Here is a 24,947-nt window from a genome sequence, read left to right on the forward strand (position 1 = left end):
GATGGAGCTAGGATTTATGGGAGAAAATTATTGGTAGGAAATTTTCAGCTTGGAATAAGGAAGGCATTTCTAATCATTGAAACTATCCCACAACAATAAAATAGGCTGCCTTAACTATTAAACTCATTGGAAATGTTTATTCAGAAAACAGTCAATATGTCAACAGGGATCTTTATGTAAGGATTAGTGGGCCCCATTTCTATTTGAGTTTGACACCACTGTTCTAGCTAACTCTAAGATTATGGGTTGCAGAGAAAGTGCCTACTTGCATTTGGAAGAGTTTCCTCAACAGGGGGTTCCCCTATACCAATGAAATAACAAGTCCAGTTCCTATCCCTATACTTTTCCACAAAGGAAACAATTGGTATTGAAGATAATGATCAAACCATTCCTTTGGGTTTTCTTCTCCAAACCAAAAAATTCTTATTCTTACCATATTTGCATTTTTTTGCCCTCACTTCCTTTACCTTGTCATCCTTTTTTTGTTTTTGAATTTTATTTTATCCAGTTCCAACAGTTTTCCCAGCAGTCCCAAGAGGCATGAAGCATTTGTCATACTAGTTGTGTCCAAGTCTTCACGACCCTATCTTTATGGGGTTTTCTTGGCAAAGATACTAGAGTGGTTTGCCATTTCCCTCTCAGAGTCCCCATTTTACAGTTGAGAAATGAGGCAAACAGTGTCTGAGGCTGGATTTGAACTCGGGTCCCCCTGACTCTAGCCCAGTATTCTATCCACTGAACCACCTAGTTTCTGTGAATGAAGCACTACATATATTGTGTCATCTCACTTCAGTTTTTAACCTAGGCCAAAGTGAGCAGTAGAATGAGAACTGGTGAGCATCATTCATTCATCATCATTCATAGCCACTTTAGGAACAGAGGATAGAGCTGGAAGAAGAGATCATCTAATCCAAGGTTCTAAAGCTGGGACCTATGAATTTTTTTAAAAATATTTTGATAACTGCATTTCAATATAATTGATTTCCTTTATAATGTTATGCATTTTATGCATTCAAAAACATTATTGTGCAGAGGACCACAGGCTTCACCAGATTGCCAAAGGGATCCATGATACCAAAAAAAAAAAAAAAAAGATTAAGAACCTCTGATCTAGTCCAATTCTTTTGACTTTACAGATGAGGAAACTGAGGCCCAGAGAAGTGACTTGCCCAACAAAGTTGAAAGCTAGAAAATAGAACAAAGATTGTCTTCCAGCTACAAATTTAGAGTTCTTTCCTACGCCTCGGTGTCTCAAAACTAGAATGGATCAATTGGATCCTTTGGTGCCCAACTAATGGCCAGTGGCACTAGTCCAAGTCTGTGCTACTTTGTTACAAACTTGATTCACGGACTTGGTAGGGTAATATGTTCAAGCTGCTGGCTAAAGTGAGGGGCTGAGATTACTCAGGCAAGTTTGATCCTACTGTAAGACAAAATTGACTCCATTAGTTTCTCTGGCTGGTCAAAGAGGGGTATACTCTTTTTTTTTTTTTTTTTTGCTTTTTGGTGAGGCAGTCCGGGTTAAGTGACTTGCCCAGGGTCATATAGCTAGTAAGTGTCAAGCGTCTGAGGCTGGATTTGAACTCAGGTCCTCCTGACTCCAAAGCCAGAGCTCTATCCACTTCACCACCTAGCTGTCCCAAGAGGGCGATCTTGCTAAAGATCAAACAGTTCATGGCTGCAAAGTTTGGATCTGAACGTTGGTCTCTGAATTCAATCCAGAGCTCTTTGCACCAGTAAGTCCTAAAATAAAATGGGTAGAAAGAACTCTGGACTTCAAGAGATCTGAGTTCAAGTCCTGGTTCTGACACACTAGGTGTCTGACATTTGGCAAATAACTGTAAAATGGGGGTAAAAACACTTGTACTACCAACCCCACAGTGTGTCATAAGGGAAGTGCTTTGCCAGACTAAAAATGTTATAGAAATGCAAGGTTCCTTTCCCAACCCTCAACGTGCACTGAGCTTCACCCTAATCTGAGGAATGGGGGGTTCTCACTTGTTGCCTTTTTCAATGCAACCAATTTGATTAATGATTAATGAAGCCATATGTTTAGTTCTGTTATTCAACATGTTATCCAATTTACAGTGGCCAAAAAATGGCTAGCACTGTGCTGAACACTTTATAAATATCCCATTTGGTCCTCACAATGACCCTAGGAGTTAGGTGCTATTATTATCCCCATTTCACAGATGGGGAAACTGAGGTGCAGAGAAGTGACCTGCCCACAGAATTAGCAGGTATCCGAGGCCAAATTTGAACTCAAGTCCTCCTGATTCCAAGCCCAGCATCTAGCCACTGCTTAATTAGCTGCCTCAAAAATAAGAGGAGCGACAGTCCTGCTCTACTAAATTCAGCTCAGACCCACAGATTTCAAGGAAGGATATTAACAAACTAGGACATGTTCAGAAGATGGTGACCAGTATGCTTAGAGATGAAGTTATATTAGGACCAGTTTAAACAACTGAAGATGGTGAACAAAGAGAAAACTTAGGTGGAGGAAATGGTGAAGCATGATGTTATCTTCCAAGTATATGAAGGAATGTAATGTGGGAAAAGTCAGACTTGTTCTGCTTAGCCTGAAGGCACAACTAGGAGAAATGCGTGGACACTAGATTTTGGCTCATGGTAATGAAGTTTCCAATCAGTCAAAACTGGAAGAAACCTTACAGCTCATCGAGTCCAGTCCTGTTTTACAGAAAAGGAAACACAGGTGATGTGACTTGTCTGAGGTCATGTGGTTAATAGCAAGTGGAAGCATCAGGACTTGAACCCAGGTTACTTGACCTTTAGTCCATTTCTTTTTCCATACTGCTATACATACCTAAAGCAAATCCCATAGGGCAAATTCCTTTAAAAGTAGAGTTGGAAGGGACTTCAGAAATCACCTGGTGCAACCACTGACACAACTCAGGAACTCAACGATGCCCCACTCGGTAGAAACTGAGAAACCCGCCTCTCCTTCCCTTGTCCAAGGTAAGTTTAGCTCCTACACAAAGCAGACAAACAAAGAGGAAGCAACAAGACCCATTGAGCTTTATTAAGGTGATTTTGCCTTGAAATTTCCTGAATGGAGATGAGAAAACTGAGGCTGAAGCTGTAGTCAGGCTGAACCAACATAAAATCAACTGGTGCATAAACTTGGGGATCTTTTTGTTTCCTGCCTGTTTGGAAAGGTCTTGGGGAAGCAGGGACTTGAATAGAAAGGGCTGAGCTACTACCCTCTTCCACTACACCCTTGGGAGTGATCCCAATCCAGAATTCATTCTGCCCCACACAAAACCTATGAGCACCGTGGGACAAGTATAGCGAGAGAGAAAGGGAAAGCAGCCATCCTCCCAGGGTATATCTGTACATATCCCAGGGTGGAAAGGATGTGCCTAAAAGCAGATCAACCTGCAGTCCTTTTGTGTGGGGAGGCAGGGAGTGATCAGGGTACATATTCAAAGAAAGGGTCCTGTGCCCAGGGAAGAAAGATGCCAGCTGGTCTGAACAGGGGGTTTCTGCCCACAGCTGAGAGGTCTCTCCCTTCACCCACACTGTTAGCTCTTGCAGCCTCCAAAGGGAGAGAAGCAAGGCTGGGAGAAGGAGATGGCTGATGCCCAAGATCCCTACTGCTTGTTCAGTTCCTGTGCCCGGCGGGTGGCAGCTTCCACAGCGTTCATTGCAGCAGCGCGTAGTCCACCCTGCTCCAAGGCATGCAGTCCATAGATGGTGGTTCCCCCAGGGGTGCACACTTCTGATCGAAGCTGGGCAGGATGCTGTCCACTTTGTAAAAGCAATTTGGCTGCCCCCTATAAGGAGAGGCCCTGGTTAGAGTAATGTGACAGGGAGACCCTGATTTGCCAACCCCACTGGCAAAGTGATAAGCTCCAGAGGTGGGGAACCTGTGGCCTCAAGGCCACACGTGGCCTTCTAGGTTCTCGGCCTTTTGACTGAGTCCAAGTTTTATAGAACAAATCTTTTTATTAAGGGATCTATTCTGTGAAGTTTGGATTCAGTCAAAGAACCGCAGTTGGGGACCTAGAGGGCCACATGTGGCCTCAAGGTCCCAGGTTCCCCAATCCTGAGCTAGCCACTGTCTTCCTCAATCTCTGCTAACTTTTGCAATTACACCTTCACTTACTACTTTCAACTCATTGTAATTAAATATATTTACTGAGTTCCTAGGATGTGTAAGGAAGGTACCATGTTGTATACCAAGACAGAAGTCCTTCTGTCCAAACCCAGCTTCCTTTCTACTCTTTCCTTCTCTAATCTCATCATCCTGCCCATCTCCACTTCTTGGTAGCTGGGACAAGGGGAATATCACTCTTCTTAGGGCTTTGAGCCTCATCCTTTTGGTTATTCCCTTTTTTTATTTCTAACCTTTGGTAGGGACCTAGATCTATGGGGGGACTTTTGGGCAAGGAGAAAGGGTGTAGATTAAGTCCTGGGCAAGCTGCTAGAACAAACTCACCAGAAGTGTTTGGGCAGCAATTTGGTGAGCCAGGCCACTTGGCATTCCCAATTTGATGGCACCTTCTGCCAGAGCCTCAGAGAACATGCAAACCTGTAGGGACATGACAGGAATAGATGGCTATATAAACCAAACACTTCAAAGACTTCAAAAAAGACCCAACACAGAAGAAGTTTAAGATCCTTCTGGCATAAGCCTATAGCTCATAGTGCATAGTGAGCCATCTGCCTGCCAAGGCCCCCACATTACAAAGGCCAGGGGATTTAGATCAGATCAGGGGATTTAGAGATATAAGCGACACCTTAGGGATCATTTAATATCAGCCCCTCATGTTACAAAAGGAAGAACCAAGGCCCAGGGTGTTGATTTGTTTTTCCCTTTTTTCTGTATCCTTAGAACTTAGCACAGTACCTGGCACACAGAATATGTTTAATAAATGTTTGATTAATCATAATTATAATTGCCCAAGTCAATTCAGCAAGCATTTATTAAATGCCAACTATGTGCCAGACACTAGGGATACAAATAAAACAGTCTCTTAAAGCCAGGATGCCTTCATTTCCACTATTCCATGTTATTTAGGTCAATAAGATCCAGATCCTCATCACAAGCTAAGTAAGCAGCTTAGAATTTTTGGAAAGAGACGGGCCTCAAAGTGTTACATAATGCCAACGGTCCCCCAAAGATAATCAGGAATCAAATGAGTCACATGGACACATGGAAGAATGAGGCATAGTTCAACAGGGAGTTTGTGCAAAAAAGTGGGCCCTACATGACGGAAGGGGACTATATTCCATTATAAACAGAAGTAAAGCCCTGTCTGTGGTCCAGATCCAGTTATTAGATCCTGTCACTGGAAGGCATAGTGGTTCATGGGTCCTGTGATCTACAGCACTCACATAGGCTACACCACTGCCACTCAGGCCTGTGTGGATGTTGATGTAGGCCTCCGGTACCTCCTCACACAGACCACAGACAGATAAGAGGTTTTGCAAGTATTCAGTTTCACACTTCTCAGCATAGCGGCCTCGAGTCATTACCACTGCACCCTCCTGGACTCTGCAAGGTAGATTAGGCATGATCCGGAGCACCCTTGATTTAGGGGGAAGCAGCTGCAAAGAAAAGGTATGGATCACTTGAAGAACTTTCAGACTCTGAGTCATAAAAAAAAAACAACCTTCTAGTTAGAAGTGACCACAGAGATCACATACTTCAACTGATACTTGACAAAGAATACCTTCTACCCTCTTTCCTAATAAGCAGTCATCTAGTCATCTGCCTAAAGACCTACAGTGAGGAGGCAAGCAATACTTTCCAAGACAGCCCATGCCACTGCTGGACAGCGATGGAAGAAAACAAGTGTATTTCAAGATGACTCATGACAGACATAAAGTAGGTGCTTCAATTCAACATAACTGAAGTGTTTAAAGAACGGTACTATTCTATGTAGATTCTTCATTTGGAGTGCCACACATTAAGCACCAAACCAGTGTAACTCCTTTTTCTGCCTGCCAAGCTGAGGCACAATCCTACCCCATCTAATCTCTGGCATGAATTACAACTAACTTTCCATCTTTCCAGGCTACAAATTCTGCTGCAATCAGTCACGCAAGGCCTTGCTATGATATACAGTATGGTAAGTGATTCTCCCTTCTCTCTCCTCTGGTGTGGATGCTCACAGTCCAATGACTGAGTTAACTTGAGCTTCTGTTGTAAACGGGCAAGTCAGGAGGTAGAAACAGAGAGGGAGTAAGGAGAGATTTGGATCCAACTGTCAAGCAGCCAGAGACACAAACAGTGGAAATTATAGGGGGAAAGAGCCTATCTTAGAGCTAAAGCCATTTCCAGAAGCTAAGGGCAAGCCAAAGCATACAGCTGCCCTCTTCATGTTGGAAAGCTGGGGAAAAAGGGGGGAAAGAAGGCTCAGAATGCTTACCTTCTCCAGGGTGTGCAGAGAGACACCAGCAGCCACTGAGACAAGGACATGTTTCCTGGTGACAGCAGGAGAAACCTCAGCCAGTACAATAGGTAGGATGTGGGGCTTGGTGGCAAAAAAAACTATGCTGCAGTTCTGAAGTACTTCGGTGTTGGAATGAGTTGTCCTACAGCCCAAATTCTGTACCAAAGATGAAAATCAGCTGACATTTTATACAGTGCCTTTAGGTTTGAAAAATGCTTTACGTATAGTAGGTGCTTACTAAATACTTATTTGATCTCATATGAACTTGGCAACAATCCACGTGTATTATTATTCCCATTTTATGGATGAGGAAATTGAAACTGAGAGAGATTAGGTAATTTGGTCATGGTAACATGGTGTTAATGGTGAGTGAACCCAGGCCTTCCTGACTCTACTTCCAGAACTCTATCCACTATACAGTAACACTGCCCTGCTAAAAACCAACAAAACAAGGTAACAAAGCAGAGGTCCCTGATTGGTCAATTTCAATTGGTTGATTATGGAGTAAGATTCAATTCACAGACTCTTAGGTCTTTCCAGGGGGTTGAGAATGGCAAGGAGGTATTTCTGTGCCACTCCTTCCTTGAATGAGAGCTATGATGAAAGTTTCCAGCTGCTTCCTGCCCCCAATAAGATAGGAAATACCTTCAATGATCAAGTATCCCGATATCCCTGACACGACCATCAGTAACAAATTTCTCCCACTCACAGACCTGACCCAACTTTCCATTATAAGGCTTCACATAAAGGAAAAGAAAAATATAGATGAAAATCAAAATCCCCAGGGACCCTATGTTTTCGCTTAGGAATGGGCTACAATGAGCTCATTTGGGGACCTGGACCACAGAAATCAAATGAAGTCAATCACCTACTACTCCAGCAACTTAGGGACCTTAACTTACCTGAAAATGCCACAGGTTCTTGTCTGACGGAGCACTCGCCATTACGTTGTTAGCTTCCACTTTTCCTGGAGAAAGAATAAACGACAGAGAAGAAAGCAGTGAGGCTGGGTAGGCTATGCTGGGGGTCTCTGAAGCACTACTGAGATTCTATCTCAGATTATTGAGATAAAATGAGCTCTAGACTAGAAGTTAAAAGACTTGGATTTTAGTTCAGGCTCTGCCAACTAATTGTCTGTAACTCAAGGCAAGCTTCTTTCCCTGGTTTGACCTGTGTCCTTCTATTCAAAATGAGGGAGTTGGGGAAAGCAGTGTGAATGGTGGAGGAAAGCGTGGAGCCCAGGAAGCCTGGGTTTGAGTTCTACCTCTGACACTTGCCAGCCACATGACCAAGAACAAGTCACTAAACCTATCTTAAGTGTCCTCATCTGTAAAAATGGGGATACTTGGTGCACCTATCCTCACAAGTTTTTATCCTCATAAAAAGACACAATGGATGTTTAAAAAAAAAAGACTAAAATGAAGGAAATGGAGCAATCTCTACCTTTTAACATCCCATCGAGCTCTAAAAACCATGTGATTTTGTCAAATGGGCCTAGGGTGAGGCTGCCAGAAGTACTGGCTGAGAGTCAAGAAAATTTACTAGGTTGATGACTGATAAATCCCTGCCACCAAGTCTGTTTCCTCTGGTCATGGGGATAACATTCAGTTTCCTCCTGGGATTGTTGGGAGGAATTATTATGCCCTGCAAAACCTTTACCAAATGTAAAGTATTCTGAAAATGCTAAATAATCAACATTTATTGGTCCTCTCACAAGCCCCAAGCTGGCCATAAATAATATATTTTTATCTTTTTTTCCCATTTTTAAAAATTCTGAACTTAATACCAAATAAAATAAACATTTCCATATATATTATAGAACAGGACAGGATTACACATAAGACTGAATCTCTCTTACACAGAGGTTGCTTTTATTTATAAGTATGAAATAAATTCAACATGCAACTTCCAAAGCTTGTCTGTGATTCCTTCTCGCCTTTTTTTCTCATTTTTTCGGGAGGAGAGATGAAAGGAAGAAGACTTTCTCTGTAGCTCACCTCTCTCTCTCCCAGCTTGCCCATCTTTAACACCATATTACCTTTCAACCTCTATCCTGATCAAGAACTGAGTGTTACCTTCACACATTATGGATAGCAGTAGTGGCTACAATACTGGGTTTGAAGTCAGGAAGGCCAGGATTCAAACTGCCTCTGTTATTTACTGGTTGGGTGACACTGGCAAATCCACTTCTCTGAAGCCAGGGCAATTCTCTCTGTCTCTCTTTTTGCTTTTTTTGATGAGGCAATTGGCGTTAAGTGACTTGCCCAGGGTCACACAGGTAGTAAGTGTCAAGTGTCTGAGGCCGAATTTGAACTCCAGTCCTCCTGACTCGAAGGCTGAAGTTCTATCCACTGTGCCATCCAACTGCCCCCTAGGCAATTCTCTAAGACCTATGAAACTCCAGATCCTTGCCACAGAGACATGTTAAGGCAGGAAAAACAGCATCAAGAGGTGAATGAACTCACTAAGGCAGTAACATCTATTGATTGTGCTGGGAATTTGGGAACATTCCATTTCATTTGTACACAGGTGTTGAGATATTCCAAGTCGAAGTTCATGTCAGTAGCAATTTCTATATTAACCCCAATCCAAGAGAGGAAGAACTCAACTATACGCCTTTGAGTTTAAATTCATATATGCTACCATAATAACCTCCCTGTGGCAAGGGCAGCTGAGTTAAATTTAACCAGCTTTTCAAGAACTGCTCTGTCCAAAACTAAAGTTATCTTTTCCCCAAATTTGCTCCTTCTGACTTCACTATCTCAGTAACACCACCATTCACTCTACTATCCCATATTCATCACCTTGGGGTTCTTTTGCCCTCATTCCTCACAGCAGCTGCTACCAAATCCTATCAATTCCTTTTCTGCAACCTCTCATGCATCTGCCCTTCTGTATTCCTACTGCTACCAGCATAATACAGCTCCTCATGTACCACCTGCTTGGACCACTGCAATAACTTCTTCTCCAAAAAAATTTTAATTTTTATTCTGAACTTATCAAACACTAAATAAAATGCACATTTCCACATATATTGTAGAACAGAAGAGGAATATATATGAAGCTGTGTGTCTCTGTTATGTGGAACTTGCTTTCTGAGTATACAATAATATCAACATGTAACTGTCAGAGCTGTCCTCAGCTTATCTGTATTCCCTGTTTTCTTCTCTTTTGTTGGAGAGGTAGGGTAAAAAGCCTTACCCTTAACTTTATTCTCTCTCCCTTCTCTCCTTATTAAAAAAGAAGGGAAAGAAGGAAGGAAGGAAGGAAAAAAGAAAACCCTTGGAACAAATACAGTAAAGTAAAACAAATTCCCACATTGGCCATGTCCAAAAATGTATGTCTCATTCTTCATTTTGAGACTATTACCTCTCTGTCAGGAGGTCAGTAGCATGCTTCTTTATTGGTCCTCTGGAGTTATGGTTGGCCATTCCTCCAGTCATAGTTCTTAAATCCTTCAAAGTTGTTTTTCTTATTTCAATTTACTGTTTTCTAATTAACAAAAATCTATTTTCTCTCCCTCTTCTCCCATTAGAAAAACAAAACAAATATGCATAATCAAGCAAAACAAACTCCTACACTGGCCATGTCCAAAAAATATGTCCTAATCTATGGCCTGAGACCATTATATCTGTCAGGAGGTGGGTAGCATGTTTAATTATGGGTCTTCTGGAATACTGGCTGGTCAATGGGTTGATCAGAGTTCTTAAAGTCTTTTAAGGTTGTTTGTTCTGCTCGCTTTACTCTGCATAAGTCTTCCCAGGTTTTATAATAGCCTCAACAGATCTTCCCGTTTCCATTCGCTTACCACTCCAATCCATCCTTCATACTGTTTCCAGAATAATCTTTTTTTAATCTGTAAATCTAGTTATACTTCTCAGCTCAAAATCTTTTGATATTAACTTTTGTAATATAACTTTATATAACACTTTGCAAAGTACATTAAATGGATCCTAAGTTTCTTACCTATTATAATTCAAATAACGTAAGAATCTGTTGACCAAAGACTCCTAGAAGGATGTTAATTCCAAAGGAACATTATTTAGGATTTATGTTCAGCCAAAATACTTATGTTGATAACTGATGGGTGCTGGCTGCCTGTGTTCCTACGTCCAGTAACCAGTTATATAAAATCACAACACAGTCTCTTAAAGTAAAACTGCCTCTAGAGAAGTGACCATGCCCTCTTGGGCTTTGGACAATGGAGGTTCCAAGAGTCTATTCCAGGTGCCAATTTCAAAGCGTACTCACAGTCAATATTCCAAACCAAGGGTTGCTTACCTGAGGTCTGTGAACTTGTTTTTAAAGAAAAATATTTTGATAACCTTACAGCTCAATATAACTGGTTTCCTTTGTAATTTTGTGTATTTTGTCTTATTCATTTAAAAACATTCTGAAAAGGAGTTCATAGATAGGGCTTCACTAGACTGCCAAAGAACTCTAAGACCCAAAAAAGGATAAATAAGAACCCCTGTTCTAAACCTTCACAAAATGCCACCTGATGGTCAATTTGGAAATCTGTTTTTGTTAGCATATTTGTTGAGAGTTTTTTCTTTTTTCCAATGGGGGAAGGGGAAGATAAGAGAAAGAAAAAAGTTAATAATTGAAAAGTTAAAACTTAATTATACATTTAGAAAAAAATAGAAAAAAAATACCACTTGCTGGTACAATTTATCTTTAAAAAACATACTTTGGCTTGGGAAGTCCATTTACAGATGAAAGAGCTGAAACACAGATGAAAAGTGACATGCCTGGGGCCAATCATGACAAAGAGTATTTCAACCTCTACAATTTGACATTTTCCCTTGTTTCTCCATTAAAAAAAAAAGAAGAAAGAGGACTGAAAGGTACCCTAAATGGCTTAGGAGAGGGACCTTGCACCTTTATATTTGAACTACCCCTGTCATTTTATTGGGGGAGGGAACTTCCTGTGTGGAAACTCCTGACCTACATCAAAACGTGTTCCTACACTTAAAAGTCTTAGTTGCTTGAAGCATTGAGAGGTAAGTGAATTGCCTAGAGTCACAAGGCTAGTATGTATCTGAGTAAGACATGAACCCAGGTCTTACTGAACCTGAGGCCAACTCTCTTTCCATTATACCACTCTGCCTTTATTTAAAAAAAAAAAATGTGGTTACTGAAATTATTTACTGTTATTTAACTATTTTTTTTTTCTGTCTCCCTTAGGAGATTCTTAAGATTCCTAGAGGGAAGAACATTATCTTATATGTCTTAGTAACCTCCACCAAACCTGATTCTGTGCTTTGCATGTTCACAGTAGATGCTTAGTACTAGAAACCATACGTGCCACATAACAATGGCTAAGGTAAGCAGTCTAATATAGTGGGAAAAGTCCTGGATTTGGTGTGTTTGAAGCCTGATTGAAACATACTAGCTGTGTGACCGTTAGCATCGTCACTTCTCTTCGGGTTCTTGTTACCTCATAGGTAAAATAAGGGTTGTTATGAGCAAAGCACTTTTAGGAACCTTAAACCATTGCAGAAATATTAAATTATTACAAATATTCATGAGTTTGATTCAAGCCAGATTAACATTGCTACTTCTTTACAGTGTGTTATGCTATAACTAAATGCTATAACTAAAGGAGTCTAAAAACTGAGACAATGTCATAGGATGGAAAGAGCATTAGTGGCCTTAGAAGTCACAAGACTCGGGTTTGCATCCCAGCTCTGCTACTATCTACCTAAAATGACGGGCAAGTCAGGTGATCTGTCAAATGTAAAAAGGAGATACCATTTGCATGCACTTCAAAGACATAAGGATTAGAAATCATTTTGGAAATCCTAAGGCACTAAAAAAATGTGAATTCTTAATGTTACTGTGATTTAACTTTTTTATTTGTTTAGATGTTGTCTCCCCAAGGAGACTTTAAGCTAGCTCCTAAAGAAATGGAAAAGTAACTCCTATGCTTTAATTTCTTCAACAGCTAGCATGATACTTTGCGCATAATTCGTTTTTTTTAAGTTTTTATTAATGTTGTTTTTTATATCACTAACGATATCACCAAGTATCCTTTCCCCTCTCCATCAAAGAAAGCCATTCCCTATGACAAACATTTTCTTTAGAGAGAAAAAAAAGTGAGCATAACTGACTGATACATTGAAAAAGTCTGAAAACATGTGAAATGTGTAACACCTGGGGGCCTCACAACATTTTTCTGATCTCTCTTCATTCGAGTCCTGCTTGAGCTTTATAATTGTGTTACATGTGCTTTCAATTTTTTGGTGTAGCTATTCTTTCATTTGTATATTGTGTTCTTGACTCTTCAAGGGTTCATATAACTATATTTCCATGATTCTCTATATTCAAACACATCATTTCTTACAGTGTAGTAATATCCCATTACATTCAGGTGCCACAATTTGTTTAGCCATTCCTCAGTTGATGGGCATCTACTTTGTTTTCAATTCTTAGTTATCACAGAAAGTTCTACTATAAATGTTTTGGAGTACATGGGGACTTTTTTTCTTACTGATGGCTTCCTTGGGCAATAAACATCTCTTGAAGTGATTCACAGTTTCCTGTACAATCCTCTTTTTTCTGTTTTACTATGTATATGGGAATGCTAACTTTATAGCAACATCATAATAAAAATATATAATTCAAGCTAGTTTAATACTATTTTATTTTTAAACTGGATCTCTCTATCTTGCCCAGGCTGCAAGGGCAGGGGCCACTCACAGGGCTAATCCCCTACTGATCAGCATGGGAGCTCTCAATGTTCCATTTCCAGCACATGCCTGTTTGCCCCTCCTGAGGCATTCTACTGATTCCCCTTCTCCTGGGGGCTTGCTAAATTGATGCTGAAGTTGAAGTATTGGGTACCCATACCCAATCGGTGTAGCTCACAACCTCAAAACTCTCAAGCTCAAGAGATCTACCAGTCTCAATTTCCCCAAGAGTTGAGATTACAGGTATGCACCATCACACCCTGCTACTTATTCTTTATAGTGTATAAAAATGCTTTTAATAACAAACTAAAAGACTGAGAAGCAATGTGGTATAAAAAAGCACTAAACTTGTAATTGTATAGTGGGAAAAATGATGGATTTGAAGTCAGAGAATTTGAGTCTGAATCCCAACTCTTATGCTTACCAAAAAAAAAAAAACTATCTTCGGCAAATCACTTAACCTTTCTTGGTCTCAATCTCTTCCTCTGTAAAAAGAGGGCAATGGTCACTTAACCCCCAACTGCCTCACAAAATAAATAAATACACAAATAAATAAATAGATAGCTAGATAGATAAATAAATAAATAAAAGAGGGCAGTGAACTAGATGACTCGAAGGTCTCTTCCAACTCTAAAACTGCCATCCTATGACCCCAGGCTTTGCTACTGACTAGCTATGCCACCAATTCTCTGAGCCTCAGCCTCCTTATTTTAAAAATGGGAATAATACTTGTACTACTCATCTCACAGGTACACTATAAATAACTGTGTGCTACCAAAATATGAGCTTAATTAATGTTGTTAATATTACTCAGATGCCTCACTAGCACCTACCACCCAGGATTATTGTGAGGATAAAATGAAATATCTACAAAGCACTTAATCATAGAATGCCTCATTTGCTTACTGATGTTTTCCTGTGGGCAGCCAGGTAGTTCAACAGATAGTGTGTTGGGCCTGAAGTCAGAAAGACTCATCTTCTTGGGTTCAAATCTGGCCTCAGACACCTTCTGTGTGACCTTGAGCAAGTCACTTAACTCTGTTTTCTTCAGTTCCTCATTTGTAAAATGAGCAGGAGAAGGAAATGGCAAACCACTCCAGTTATCTTTGCCAAGAAAACCCCAAATGGGGTCACAAAGACTTGGACACAATTGAACAACAATTTTCCTATATATGAGTCTAGACTGAAAGTTCCTTCAGGGCAAGAGCCATGTTTTTATATTTGTGTGTGTCTAATCTACAGCACTCTTTACAAGATCATGTCTACACATAACAAATATTTACCATAGCACTCCTTTAAAACCACCACGTAAATCCTTTCCATCCAGCATGTCTGAGGGTGGGACTTCATCCTTACAGTCACAAAACTCATTTCACAGACAAACTGCACTCGGCCAATTTTCCAAATCCTACAGTTCCCCCTTCTACAAGAAGCCTTTCCTGGTCCTCCCAGCTGTTAGTACCTTCTCTGACAAAATTCTCTTGTATCTATTTTGTCCATAGTTTCCATGTACCTATGTATGTACATGTTGTCAGAAGCTGCTTGAGGGCAGGGTCTGTTTCACTTTTGTCTTTGAACCTCTGGAGCCCAGCACCCAGTGTCTGACTTAATAGGTTAGCCACCTAATAATGCCTGGTGATTGACTGGTAAGAGCAGACCAGCCTCAGATGAAATAGTAGCAAACTGGTTCATAGAAACCAAGAAAAATTGTAGGATCCCATTGCCAAATACAATACTGCCAACAGAGCTCAGATTTCTTTCTACCTCTGCCAAACAGGTAATGGTCATCTGATCCTTAAGGCTCAGAATAATAAAGACTAAGAAATGAAAGGAATTTTCCCTTGCCCTTTTTTCCTGTTGAAGATACTGCCCTGCCAAACCGAGCCTGGGATTACTCCTGCCATGTGTTGCCTTACTTCTCTTACTCACATCTGCTGAACAAAACTAGAGAAAAATCACAAAACCACACTGCTACATAATCTCAACTGTGCCTTCCTGCTGCTAGGCAATCCTTTTATATCTTCCGAGTTAACTCATTATCTCAGCAATCAGAACAGCTTTTCCATGGATCTCCTTCTACACTCTCAGCTGAGAACCTTACCTCATAGTTCACTGAAAAAACTGACAACTTTCTCTTCTCCCCTGTTCGTCATCTCACATCACTCACATGCCTTCTGCCACTGTCTGCTCCACCTTATCTCACATGAGGTAGCCCTTCTCCTTGACAAGGCAAACCCCTCTACATACACAAGTGATTCCATTCCACCCCATCTTCTCCGTCAGATCGCCCTCTCTATTATCCCTGCACTCTCACTTCTCTTCATTTTTTCCCTGTCTGCTGGCTTCTGTCTTGTTGACTCTAAACATGCCCAGGCCACCTGCATCATCAAAACCCTCACTTAAATCAGTCCATCCCTGCCAACTATTGTCCTACGCCTCTCTTTCCTTTCATGGCTCAAGTCCTTACGAAAGCCTTCTACGACAGGTGCCTCCTCTTCCTTTTCTTTCATTCTCTTAACTCTCTGCAGTCTGGTTTCCAATCTCATCATTCAACCAGAACTGCTCTTTCCAAAATTACTAATGATATCTTAATTGCTCAACCCTCATCCTTCTTGAGCTGTCTGCAATCTATTAACCATCCTCTTTTTCTCAATATTCTCTTCTAAGTTTCAGTGACACTATTCTATCCTAATACCTAGTGGACTGCTCCTTTTCAAACTTCTTTGCAGCTTTTCTCTTCTCTCTATATATTATTTCACTTGGTGATCTTATCAGTTCCCATAGATTCAATGGTCGTCCTGTGTAGATGACTCTTGATCTACCTGTCAGCTCTAATCTCTCTCCAATCTCTATTCTCAAATCTCCAATTACCTATTAAATATCTCAAACTGACTGCCCCATAGACATTTTAAACTCAACAGATGCAAGGTAACTCATCTTTCCACTCAAATCCTTCCCTCTTCCTAACTTCCCTATTCTTGTCAACAGTATCATCATCCTCCCAAGTCACACAGACTTGCACCTAGGTGTCATTCTCAACTCATTCTCAATCTTCCTCACATCCAATCTGTTGCCAAGGCCTGTCATTTCTACTTTCTAACATCTCTTGTAGTATATGCTGCCTTCTCTTCTCTACTCTGGTGCAGGCCCTCATCACCTCACACCTAGACTGTTTCAAAAGCCTACTGGTTGACCAACAGCAACAACAACAACAGAATGGCTCGGAATGAGAAGGTGCAAATGCACTGTCAACTTCCTTGCTGGAGGACCTGCCAATATTGGTTAGATCATTTATGGGCTAAAGTATGGGATTATTACTTCTTGCACATAGCATGTTTATTGGCCTAGGTACCATAGTGTATAGATTTCTGGATCTAGAGTCAGGAAGATGTGTTAAACACCTGCTAGCTCTGCAAACCTGGATAAGTCAAATAATCTCTTTTCCTCATTCGTAAAATGAGGATGATATATAATATCTCTTACATCACAGATTTGTGAAAGAATTACATAAGAGTAGGAATGTATGTGTGTATGTATATAAGTGGTTTATATCACTGCTACATAAAGTACAAAGCACTTTTATATACATAATATATAATGTATGTAAAGCTCTTTGCCTTAAAGTCCTATATAAATGTTAGCTACTTTTTATTACTTGAGTAAACATCCTTCAGTACCATAATCTTTTAGATTTATTACCACCCAAACATACACATGGGTATATATGATTCAAATATATGTATATGCAAAAAAAAAAAAAAAAAAGCCTACTGCTTGATCTCACGGCCTGTCTCTTTCCATTCCAATCTATCCTCCACCAAGCCGTCAAACTGATCTATTCCTAATCTATTCAATTAACTCCAGTTGCTCCCTATTACCTCCAGGATCGAACAATTATCAATATAAAATCTTTTCTATTATTACAGTTTACTCCCTGTTATGTAATTTTCAATCTAGGGACACTGTTCTTCTTGCCATTCCTAGAATAAGACACTCCCATTTCCCAGTTCCAAGAGTTCTTACTGGCAGTCTCCCATGCGTGGAATTCTGTCCCTCCTCATTTCTATCTCCTAGCTTCCCTGGTTTTCTGCAAGTCTCAGTTAAAGTCCTGCCTTCTGCAAGCAACCTTTCTCAGTCCTTCTTAATCTTAGTGCATTTTCTCTAAGATTACCTGCAATTTATCCTGCATATGTCTTGTTTGTACATAGTTGTTTGCATGTTGACTCTCTCATATTGTGAGCTCCTTGAGAGCACAGATTGTTTTCTGCCTTTCTTTGTACCTCTAAGCACTTAGCACATTGCCAGGAACATAATGCCTGGCTTAAGTGATGCTAGCTGACTGACTACCCAAACATGACTTCAGGCAACAGTTATGGGAATCTAAAACAAGGAAAAGCTATCTTAAAACACAGCCTTAGTTGGTATTCCAGAACTGAGCAACTAAGTCACTATCCCATTCCTCCTGGATCATTTCTCTCACTCTACAAGTTTAAAAAAAAAAAAAAAAAAAAGGCACCTCTTCTATTCCAATAATTTTTTTTTTTCTTCACAAAGGTGCTGCTAGTCTGCCAATCACTTCAATTGGGTAGGTAAAGAAGAGAATGTTCCTATTTGGGTCAATAATCAATTCAGGATAGGTGGTGAGGTGGATAGTGCCAGGCCTACAATTAGGAAGAACTGAGTTCAAATCCTGCCCGAGATAGTTATTAGCTGTGTGACCCCAAGCAAGTCACTTGACCTGTGTTTGTCTCAGTGTCCTCATCTGAAAAATGGGGATAATAATAGTCCCCTATCTCCCAGCATTATTGTGAGGATCAAATGAGATAATAATTGCAAAGCATTTAGTACAGTGCCTGGTACATAGTAAGTGCTATATAAATGTGTTATCATCAAATCACTTCTTTCGGAAGAAAACGATGTATGTAAACAAGAATTATTTTTGATAAAATTTTGGGACAACCCTTTTAATTCATTTTCTTAATAAAAGCCCTTTTATTCTTTTGTTCTGACCTATTACCCACCTTTCCAAAGAAAAAGCTTTTCCCAGAAGTCTGGAAATAGAGAAATATTATTTCTCAATATTCCTAGAGAAACTAGGAAAATAAATAAATAATAAAAAAGAGGTTTTTAATATGCTTCCAAATTGTACATACTGTTCTTATCTTTTATGTGCTGGAATTTGGTGATAAGAATCTTTGTGTAATCTTCATATAAACTGGATAACTTAAAATGATTAAATTGCTTAAGTATAAGAGGAAATAGTAAATGATACACTGGTTTTCAGGCTTCAAATTCCTAGTTACTCACAACTAAAAAAAATTGACTCATTAAAATTTCATACATGATAGTACAATTGGCCCATGACATTTAAGTATCAGAAACTAACTATGTATTGTGGAAGAGTGTGCTTGGGGAAAACATCTCTTCAGAAAAAGCAATCCTAGAAATCAAAGAAGCAGAGTTACATAGTTGTGTAAATATGGACCCTCTGGGTAGCAAGGAAAGGATGGGCCTGATCATATCTTGAAGGAGGCCTGCACTATCGTATAGATTTCCTGCCCCACACCAGGATATTTTGATGGCCTCTGAGAAATGCATTATCCTGTTGGAACAAACCTACCTTTGCAACTCCTAAAATCTCAAAGTTAACAAGTTCTATCCCCAAGGTTAACACATTCTTCCCCAAATCACCTGACATCCTGTCCCTATTAATCAACCTACCAAATAAGGAAAAGAGCTGAGCAGCCTCATCACTTAGGCACCTGATAAATGTCACCCCTAAGCCTATGTAAAATAACAACAGCAAGTAACATTTATATAGGCCCTAGTATGTGCCAGGCACTGTGCTAAGAGCAGTAATTGTCTCATTTGAGTCTCAAAACAACTCTGGGAGGTAAGTGCTATCATTATTCCCATTTTTCAGATGAGGAAACTGAGGCAAGCAGAGGTTAAGTGACTTGCCCAGAGTCACACAGCTAGTATGTGTCTGGGGTGGAATCTGAATTCAGGTTTTCCTGACTCCAGGTCTGGTGTTCTGTCCCCTATACCACCTAGCTGCCCCCATATAAAACTTTATTTTCTACCTTCCTCTGTTGGGCAGGTTGCTACCCAACTTGAACTGTGCATTAGGTAATACTAATCAAATTCTTTTTATTCTAGCCTTGCCTCTTGATTTCTTGATCTCCAGTCAAACTTTTCAAGGTGAAAAGAGTCACTCTTCAGAAGGATCCTAAGACCTCTGATAGTGTCATAGAAAGAATGCTGGAAGGGCAGCTAGGTAGCACAGTGGATAGAGCACCGGCCCTGAAGTCAGGTGGACCTGAGTTCAAATTCGACCTCAGACCAAACACTTGACAAGTATTAGCTGTGTGACCTTGGGCAAGTCACTTAATCCCGACTGCCTCACCAAAAAAAAAGAAAAAGAAAGAAAGAAAGAATGCTGGATTTAGAATCAGAAGAACTAAGTTTGAATTCTGGCACTACCACATACTAACTGAATGATCTTGGGCAAGTTTCTCCTGAGTCTCAGTGTCCTCATTCATAAAATGAATCTAATGGCCTTTTTCTCAATCCTCCTTCTTCTCAACCTCTCATTATCCTTTGACATTGTTGATCATTCTCCCCTTTATACTCTTGTTCTCTAGGTTTTCAGACCACTTTCTCTTTGTTCTCCTCCTACCTGACTGTTCTTTCTCAATTTCCTTTGCCATCTAGGACCTATCCATTAATTGTAGGTGTCCCACAGGGTTGTGTATCTTGGACTTTCTTCTCTTTTTCTATACTACTTGACTTGGTAATCTCATCAGTTTAGATTTAATTATCATCTCTATGCTGATGATTTTTCAATCTACCTATTCTGCCTAAACCTCTCTGCTGACTTTCAACTGCCTTTCTGACATCTCAAGCTGGATGTTCGGTAGACATCTGAAACTCAAATGTCCAAAACTGAACTCATTATCTTTCCCTCTAAACACTATCCCCCCATCCCCCATTACTGTAGAGGGCAACACCCTCCTCCCAGTCCCTCAGGCTCACATGTCATCCTTGATTTCTCCTTATCTCTCACCCAATCCTCTCATAACAATCTGTTGCCAAGGCCTAATGATGTCAACTTTGCTATATCTCTGAACTATGTTCCCTTCTCTCCTCTGACACTGCCACCCACTCAGGCACAGGCCCTTATCATATCACTATGGACTATTACAACAGTCTGCTGGTAGGTCTGCCTGCCTCATGTTTCTCCCTACTCCAACTCATCCTCCATTTAACCATCAAAGTGATTTTCCTAAATCAAAGGTCTGACCATTTCACCTCTCTAACCCCCCACCCCCCAACTCAATAAACTGTGGCCCCCTATTGCCTCCAGGATCAAAAATAAAATCCTCTGGCATTCAAAGCCCTTCATAACGTAGCCTTCTCCTACTTACCTTTCCAGCCTCCTTAGAACTTACTCTTTGACATGTTCTCTTCAATCTAGTAACATGGGCCTCCTTGCTGTTCCATGAATAAGATACTCCCATCTGTCAGCTCAGAGCATTTTCTCTGGCTGTCCCTCATGCCTGGAATGCTCTCTCTTTTCATCTCCACCTATGTTCCCTGGCTTCAAGTCCCAAGTAAAATCCTATATGCTACATGAAGTCTTTCCCAACCCCTCTTAATTCTAGTGCCTTCCTTCTGTTAATCATGTATTATTTATCTCATATATAGTTTGTTGGTACGTATTTGTTTGCTTGCTGTCTTCCCCACTAGATTTTGAGTTCCTTGAGGGCAGGGACTGTCTTGTATCCCCAGCACAGTACCTGGAACAGAGCAGGCACTTAATGTTTATTGAGTGATTTTTAAAGTCTCTTCCAGCTCTAAATCATATGATCCTAAACTCAGAAGGGTCAGGACTAAAAGACAATCAGAAGAAAGAAGGACCAGGCTTATCTGCTTGGTACCAAAGAGCTTCATAACTAGGAGCTATGGAAAGAGACAAGGTGGATTTCAACATGATATAAGGAAAAACTTCATAGGGGTGATATTTATCCCTATAAGGCAGCTAGATGATGAAACTGACAGATTGCTGAACCCAAAGTCAGGAAGACCTGAGTTCAAATCCTGTCCCAGACACTTACTAGCTGTGTAACACTGGGCAAGTCACTTAGTTTCAATCTGCCTCAGTTTTTTCATCTATTAAAAGGAGATAATGGTAGCACTTACCTCTCAGAGTTGTGAGGATAAAATGAAATATCTGTAAAGCACTTTGCAAACTTTAAAGCACAGCATAAATGCTAGTCATTGTTATTATTATTTACCCCTATTAAATTTTATCTTACTAGTTCACTGGGTCAAATCTAAGCAGATGAAATTTAAAATGTAAAGTCTCATATTTGGGTTTAAAAAATAAACTTCTCAAGTACAAGATGGGGAGCGGCTAGACAGCAGCTCATCTACAAAAGATCTGGGGGATTTAGTGACATGCAAGTGGAAGAATGTGATACTACAATTGCCACAGGTTCAGTTGTCATCTTTATATAGATGATTCAGAACTCTTCGTATCCAGTCCTAGCCTCTCTCCTGACCTCCATTATACTCCCCCCCCAAACCTGTGTTGCCAATTGCCTGCTAATCATCTTCACCTAGATGTTATATTAGCATTTCAAACTCAACAAGTATAAAATTTAGGTCCCCTCTTCCAAACTTTCCCTATTTCTATTAAAGGCACCACAAGCTTCCAGTCACCCAGGCTTCCAGCCTCAGAGTAGTCTTTAACTCTTTCTTCTCCCTCATCCATTCCCCCATTCCAATTTCCCATTAGTTTCTAAGTCTCATGGATTCTACCTCCACAATATCTTTAACACGTGTCCCCTTCTCTTTAAACAAACACGTGGCCACTAGTTTACCTCTCTTCACATCCTCATTTCCTGTGGCCTGAACTATTCCAATAGCTCCCTAATTGGTCTGCTTCCAAGATCTCCCCCCTAACCTATCCTCCACAAAGCTGACAAATTAATATTCCTAAAACACAGGCATCACTATATATCATTTCCCTATTCAAAAATCTTCAGAGGCTCCTTGTGACTTCTAGGATAAAACACTTTAGCCACCTTAGGCTGGCTATGTAGGGTCCTCCACAATTTAACTCCAACCTATTTTCCAGTCTTATTTCATATTGTTTCCCTTTATGCTGCAGCTAAACGACTACTACTAACTTGGCATTCCCTTTCCCAGCTCTATGTCTTTGCACAGCTCCTCCTTACTTCAGCCTCTCAGAGTCTCTGGCTTCCTTGAGGATCGGCTCAGATTATACCTCTCAAGGGAGGCCCTCCTTCCGTCCTTCTTCTCCACCCCTCCACTTCACCTGTTAGCGCTCTTTCCCCCCTCAAATTATCTTATTTATTGATCTGCATACATCTCGTGTTCCTCCAGTAGAATGAAACCTGCTCGAGGGCTGGGATTATTTCATTTTGTTCTTTGCAAAAGTGGGAGGTATTCCACAACAACAAGCTGGTGTGATGTCAGGCTGCAGAGTGGGCTAGGGAAGCGACAGTCCTAAGAGACGATGAGCGGCTTCGGGAAGCACTGGGGTGCCCCCACGCTAGAGGAAGTGCGAAGTCTGGTCGAGTTTGGACGGGCGAGCACCCCCGGGGCCAGAAAGAGGGGTGTGGTGTTTGTGTGACGGGGAGTGGGGGAGGGGAGGTAGCGGAGAATCTCCATCTCTGCCCCGCCCCCCGCCCCGGTCCGGCGACCGCTACCTGACACGATGATGCCCATCGCGATCGCTTCGGCCATGCGGCCTGCACCCACGAAGCCAATCTGCATCGGGGAATCCGGTGTCCAGGGTAACTGGGACGACGACATCGTTATCGGGGGCGGGATGGTCGCAGACGATGAAAATGTGGAAGACGAAGTTAGATACGGGGTCGACGACGACACCTTTGTTGACGAGGCCGCCGTGGCGGTGGCTACAGCCGCAGCCACTGCAGCTGCTGTGGATGCCCCGGCCATTTCTCTCAGGTGCTACTTCAGACAGGCGACATCAGCGCCAGAGCCCGCCCCGGCTACGTTCCCAACCGCCGCCAACCGCCTCGCCCTCCCCGCCTCTCGCGCCCTTCCATTGGTCCCTCCAGTCCCCTTCGCCGTTGCCGATTGGCTGGCTAGCTCTCTGCCCCTCGGTCTCGCACTTCTTCCCTTCTTCGCACTTTGCCTGGGAGGGCCCCACCCCCCGGGGCCCAAGGACTGGTTAATATGGTCCCATCCTTTTTGCTGATTGGTAGATTCTGTCGCGTAATCGTTATCCTTCCGCCTCGTTCTCGTACGGGTCTCACTTTACACATTCATTTTGTCTAGTACGTCTTTCCTACCGTCATTCACACAGTGCCACGATCTCAGTCTCTGATTGGCTGAGCTCTGTATACTTGACTCTCGGAGGGCAAAAAGACTAGTGTTTGTGGAGGTTTTGCACCCTTCTGGGAAATTCTTTTTTTTTTTTTAATTTTTAAAAATTTTTTCTTATTTCTAGGCAATTGGGGTTAAGTGACTTGCCCAGGGTCACACAGCTAGTGTCAATTGTTTGGTCTGAGTTCGGATTTGAACTCAGGTCATCCTGATTTCGGGCTGGTGCTCCATCCGCTGCACCACCTAGCTGCCCAGAAGAATGTTTGTTTTGTTTTGTTTTGTTTTGTTTTTTTAAATCAGGCCAGTGTTATATCCTGTCAAGGGCTTTTTGAATCCTGACCTGGTTACATACTTTGTTAGTTTTTTTTTTTTGGCTAGGCAATGGGATTAAGTGACTTGCCCAGGGTCACACAGCTAGTGAGTGTTATGTGTCTGAGGCCGCATTTGAACTCAAGTCCTCCTAACTCCAAGGCCAGTGCTCTATCCACTTCGCCACTTAGCTGCCCCAGAAGAATGTTGTTTGTTTTGTTTTTGTTTTTGTTTTTTTGGTAAGGTAATGGGGTTAAGTGATTTGCCTAGGGTCACAAAGCATGTGACAAGTATCTGAGGCCAGATTTGAATTCAAGTCCTCCTGACTCCAAGGCTGGAGCTGTATCCACTGCGTCACCTGGGAGCCCCCCCTTCAGGGAAATTCTAAAAGGTTTGGTGTTGAGGTTAAGATGAACTAGACTGGGAGAGGGAGAAGAGAGCAGCTGGCTAGGAAAACGTACAGGTGGATGGAGGAGGAGAAAACACCAGATTGGCAAAGGTGGAAAAAGACAATTGTTGAAGGAGCTGCGGAAGAACGGGTGCACCAGTGCACTGTTGGTAGAGTTGTGAATTGGGCTGGCCATCCTGGAAAGCAATTTGGAACCATACCCTTCCACCAAAAAATCATAGCGATACCACTTGTACACATGCACCTCCAAAAGGTCAAAAACAGAGGGAAAGGACCATATGTGCAAATATATAACCAGCGCCTCTTGTTGTAGCAAAGAACTGGAAACAAAATGGGCATCTGTCAGTTGGGTAATGGCTGAACAAATTATGGTATGGTACGTAAGGGTATTGTGTTTTACAAATATTACATGTTATACTCAACTTCCCATTTTACTGAGGAAAAATCAGACAGACATTAAGTGACTGACCCATAGTCACACAGCAAGTGAGTATCTGAGGTAGAATTTGAACTCAGGTCTTTCTGATTTCAAGTGCAGCATTCTACCGTGCCACCTAACTGCCTGTATGAGAAGAAATGATGAATACGAGGTATTCAGAGAAACTTGGAAAATTCTGTATGAACTGATGCAGAGTGAAGTGAGCATTGCATTATTACAGTAAAGTAAAGGAAACAACTTTGATTGATGCAATAACCAATCATGACTTCAGAAGGCTGATGGTACATGCTTCCTACCTC

General features: G+C 41.3%; 1 protein-coding gene across 1 annotated transcript; it reads right to left on the reverse strand.

The window, feature by feature from the left end:
• Positions 1–3,011: 3,011 nt before the first annotated feature.
• PYCR3 (pyrroline-5-carboxylate reductase 3) lies at positions 3,012–23,164 on the reverse strand. Its single transcript, XM_027859916.1, has 6 exons — positions 22,849–23,164; positions 7,322–7,386; positions 6,396–6,575; positions 5,359–5,571; positions 4,460–4,552; positions 3,012–3,794 (listed from the first exon to the last, which is right to left on the reverse strand). The coding sequence occupies exons 1-6, from the start codon at positions 23,099–23,101 to the stop codon at positions 3,612–3,614; spliced, it is 987 nt and encodes a 328-aa protein (XP_027715717.1). The 5' UTR covers positions 23,102–23,164; the 3' UTR covers positions 3,012–3,611.
• Between the last annotated feature and the right edge of the window lie 1,783 nt (positions 23,165–24,947).

Source organism: Vombatus ursinus, unplaced genomic scaffold, assembly GCF_900497805.2.
Source record: "Vombatus ursinus unplaced genomic scaffold, bare-nosed wombat genome assembly UNPS02014173.1, whole genome shotgun sequence".
Classification (NCBI taxonomy): Eukaryota; Metazoa; Chordata; class Mammalia; order Diprotodontia; family Vombatidae; genus Vombatus; species Vombatus ursinus.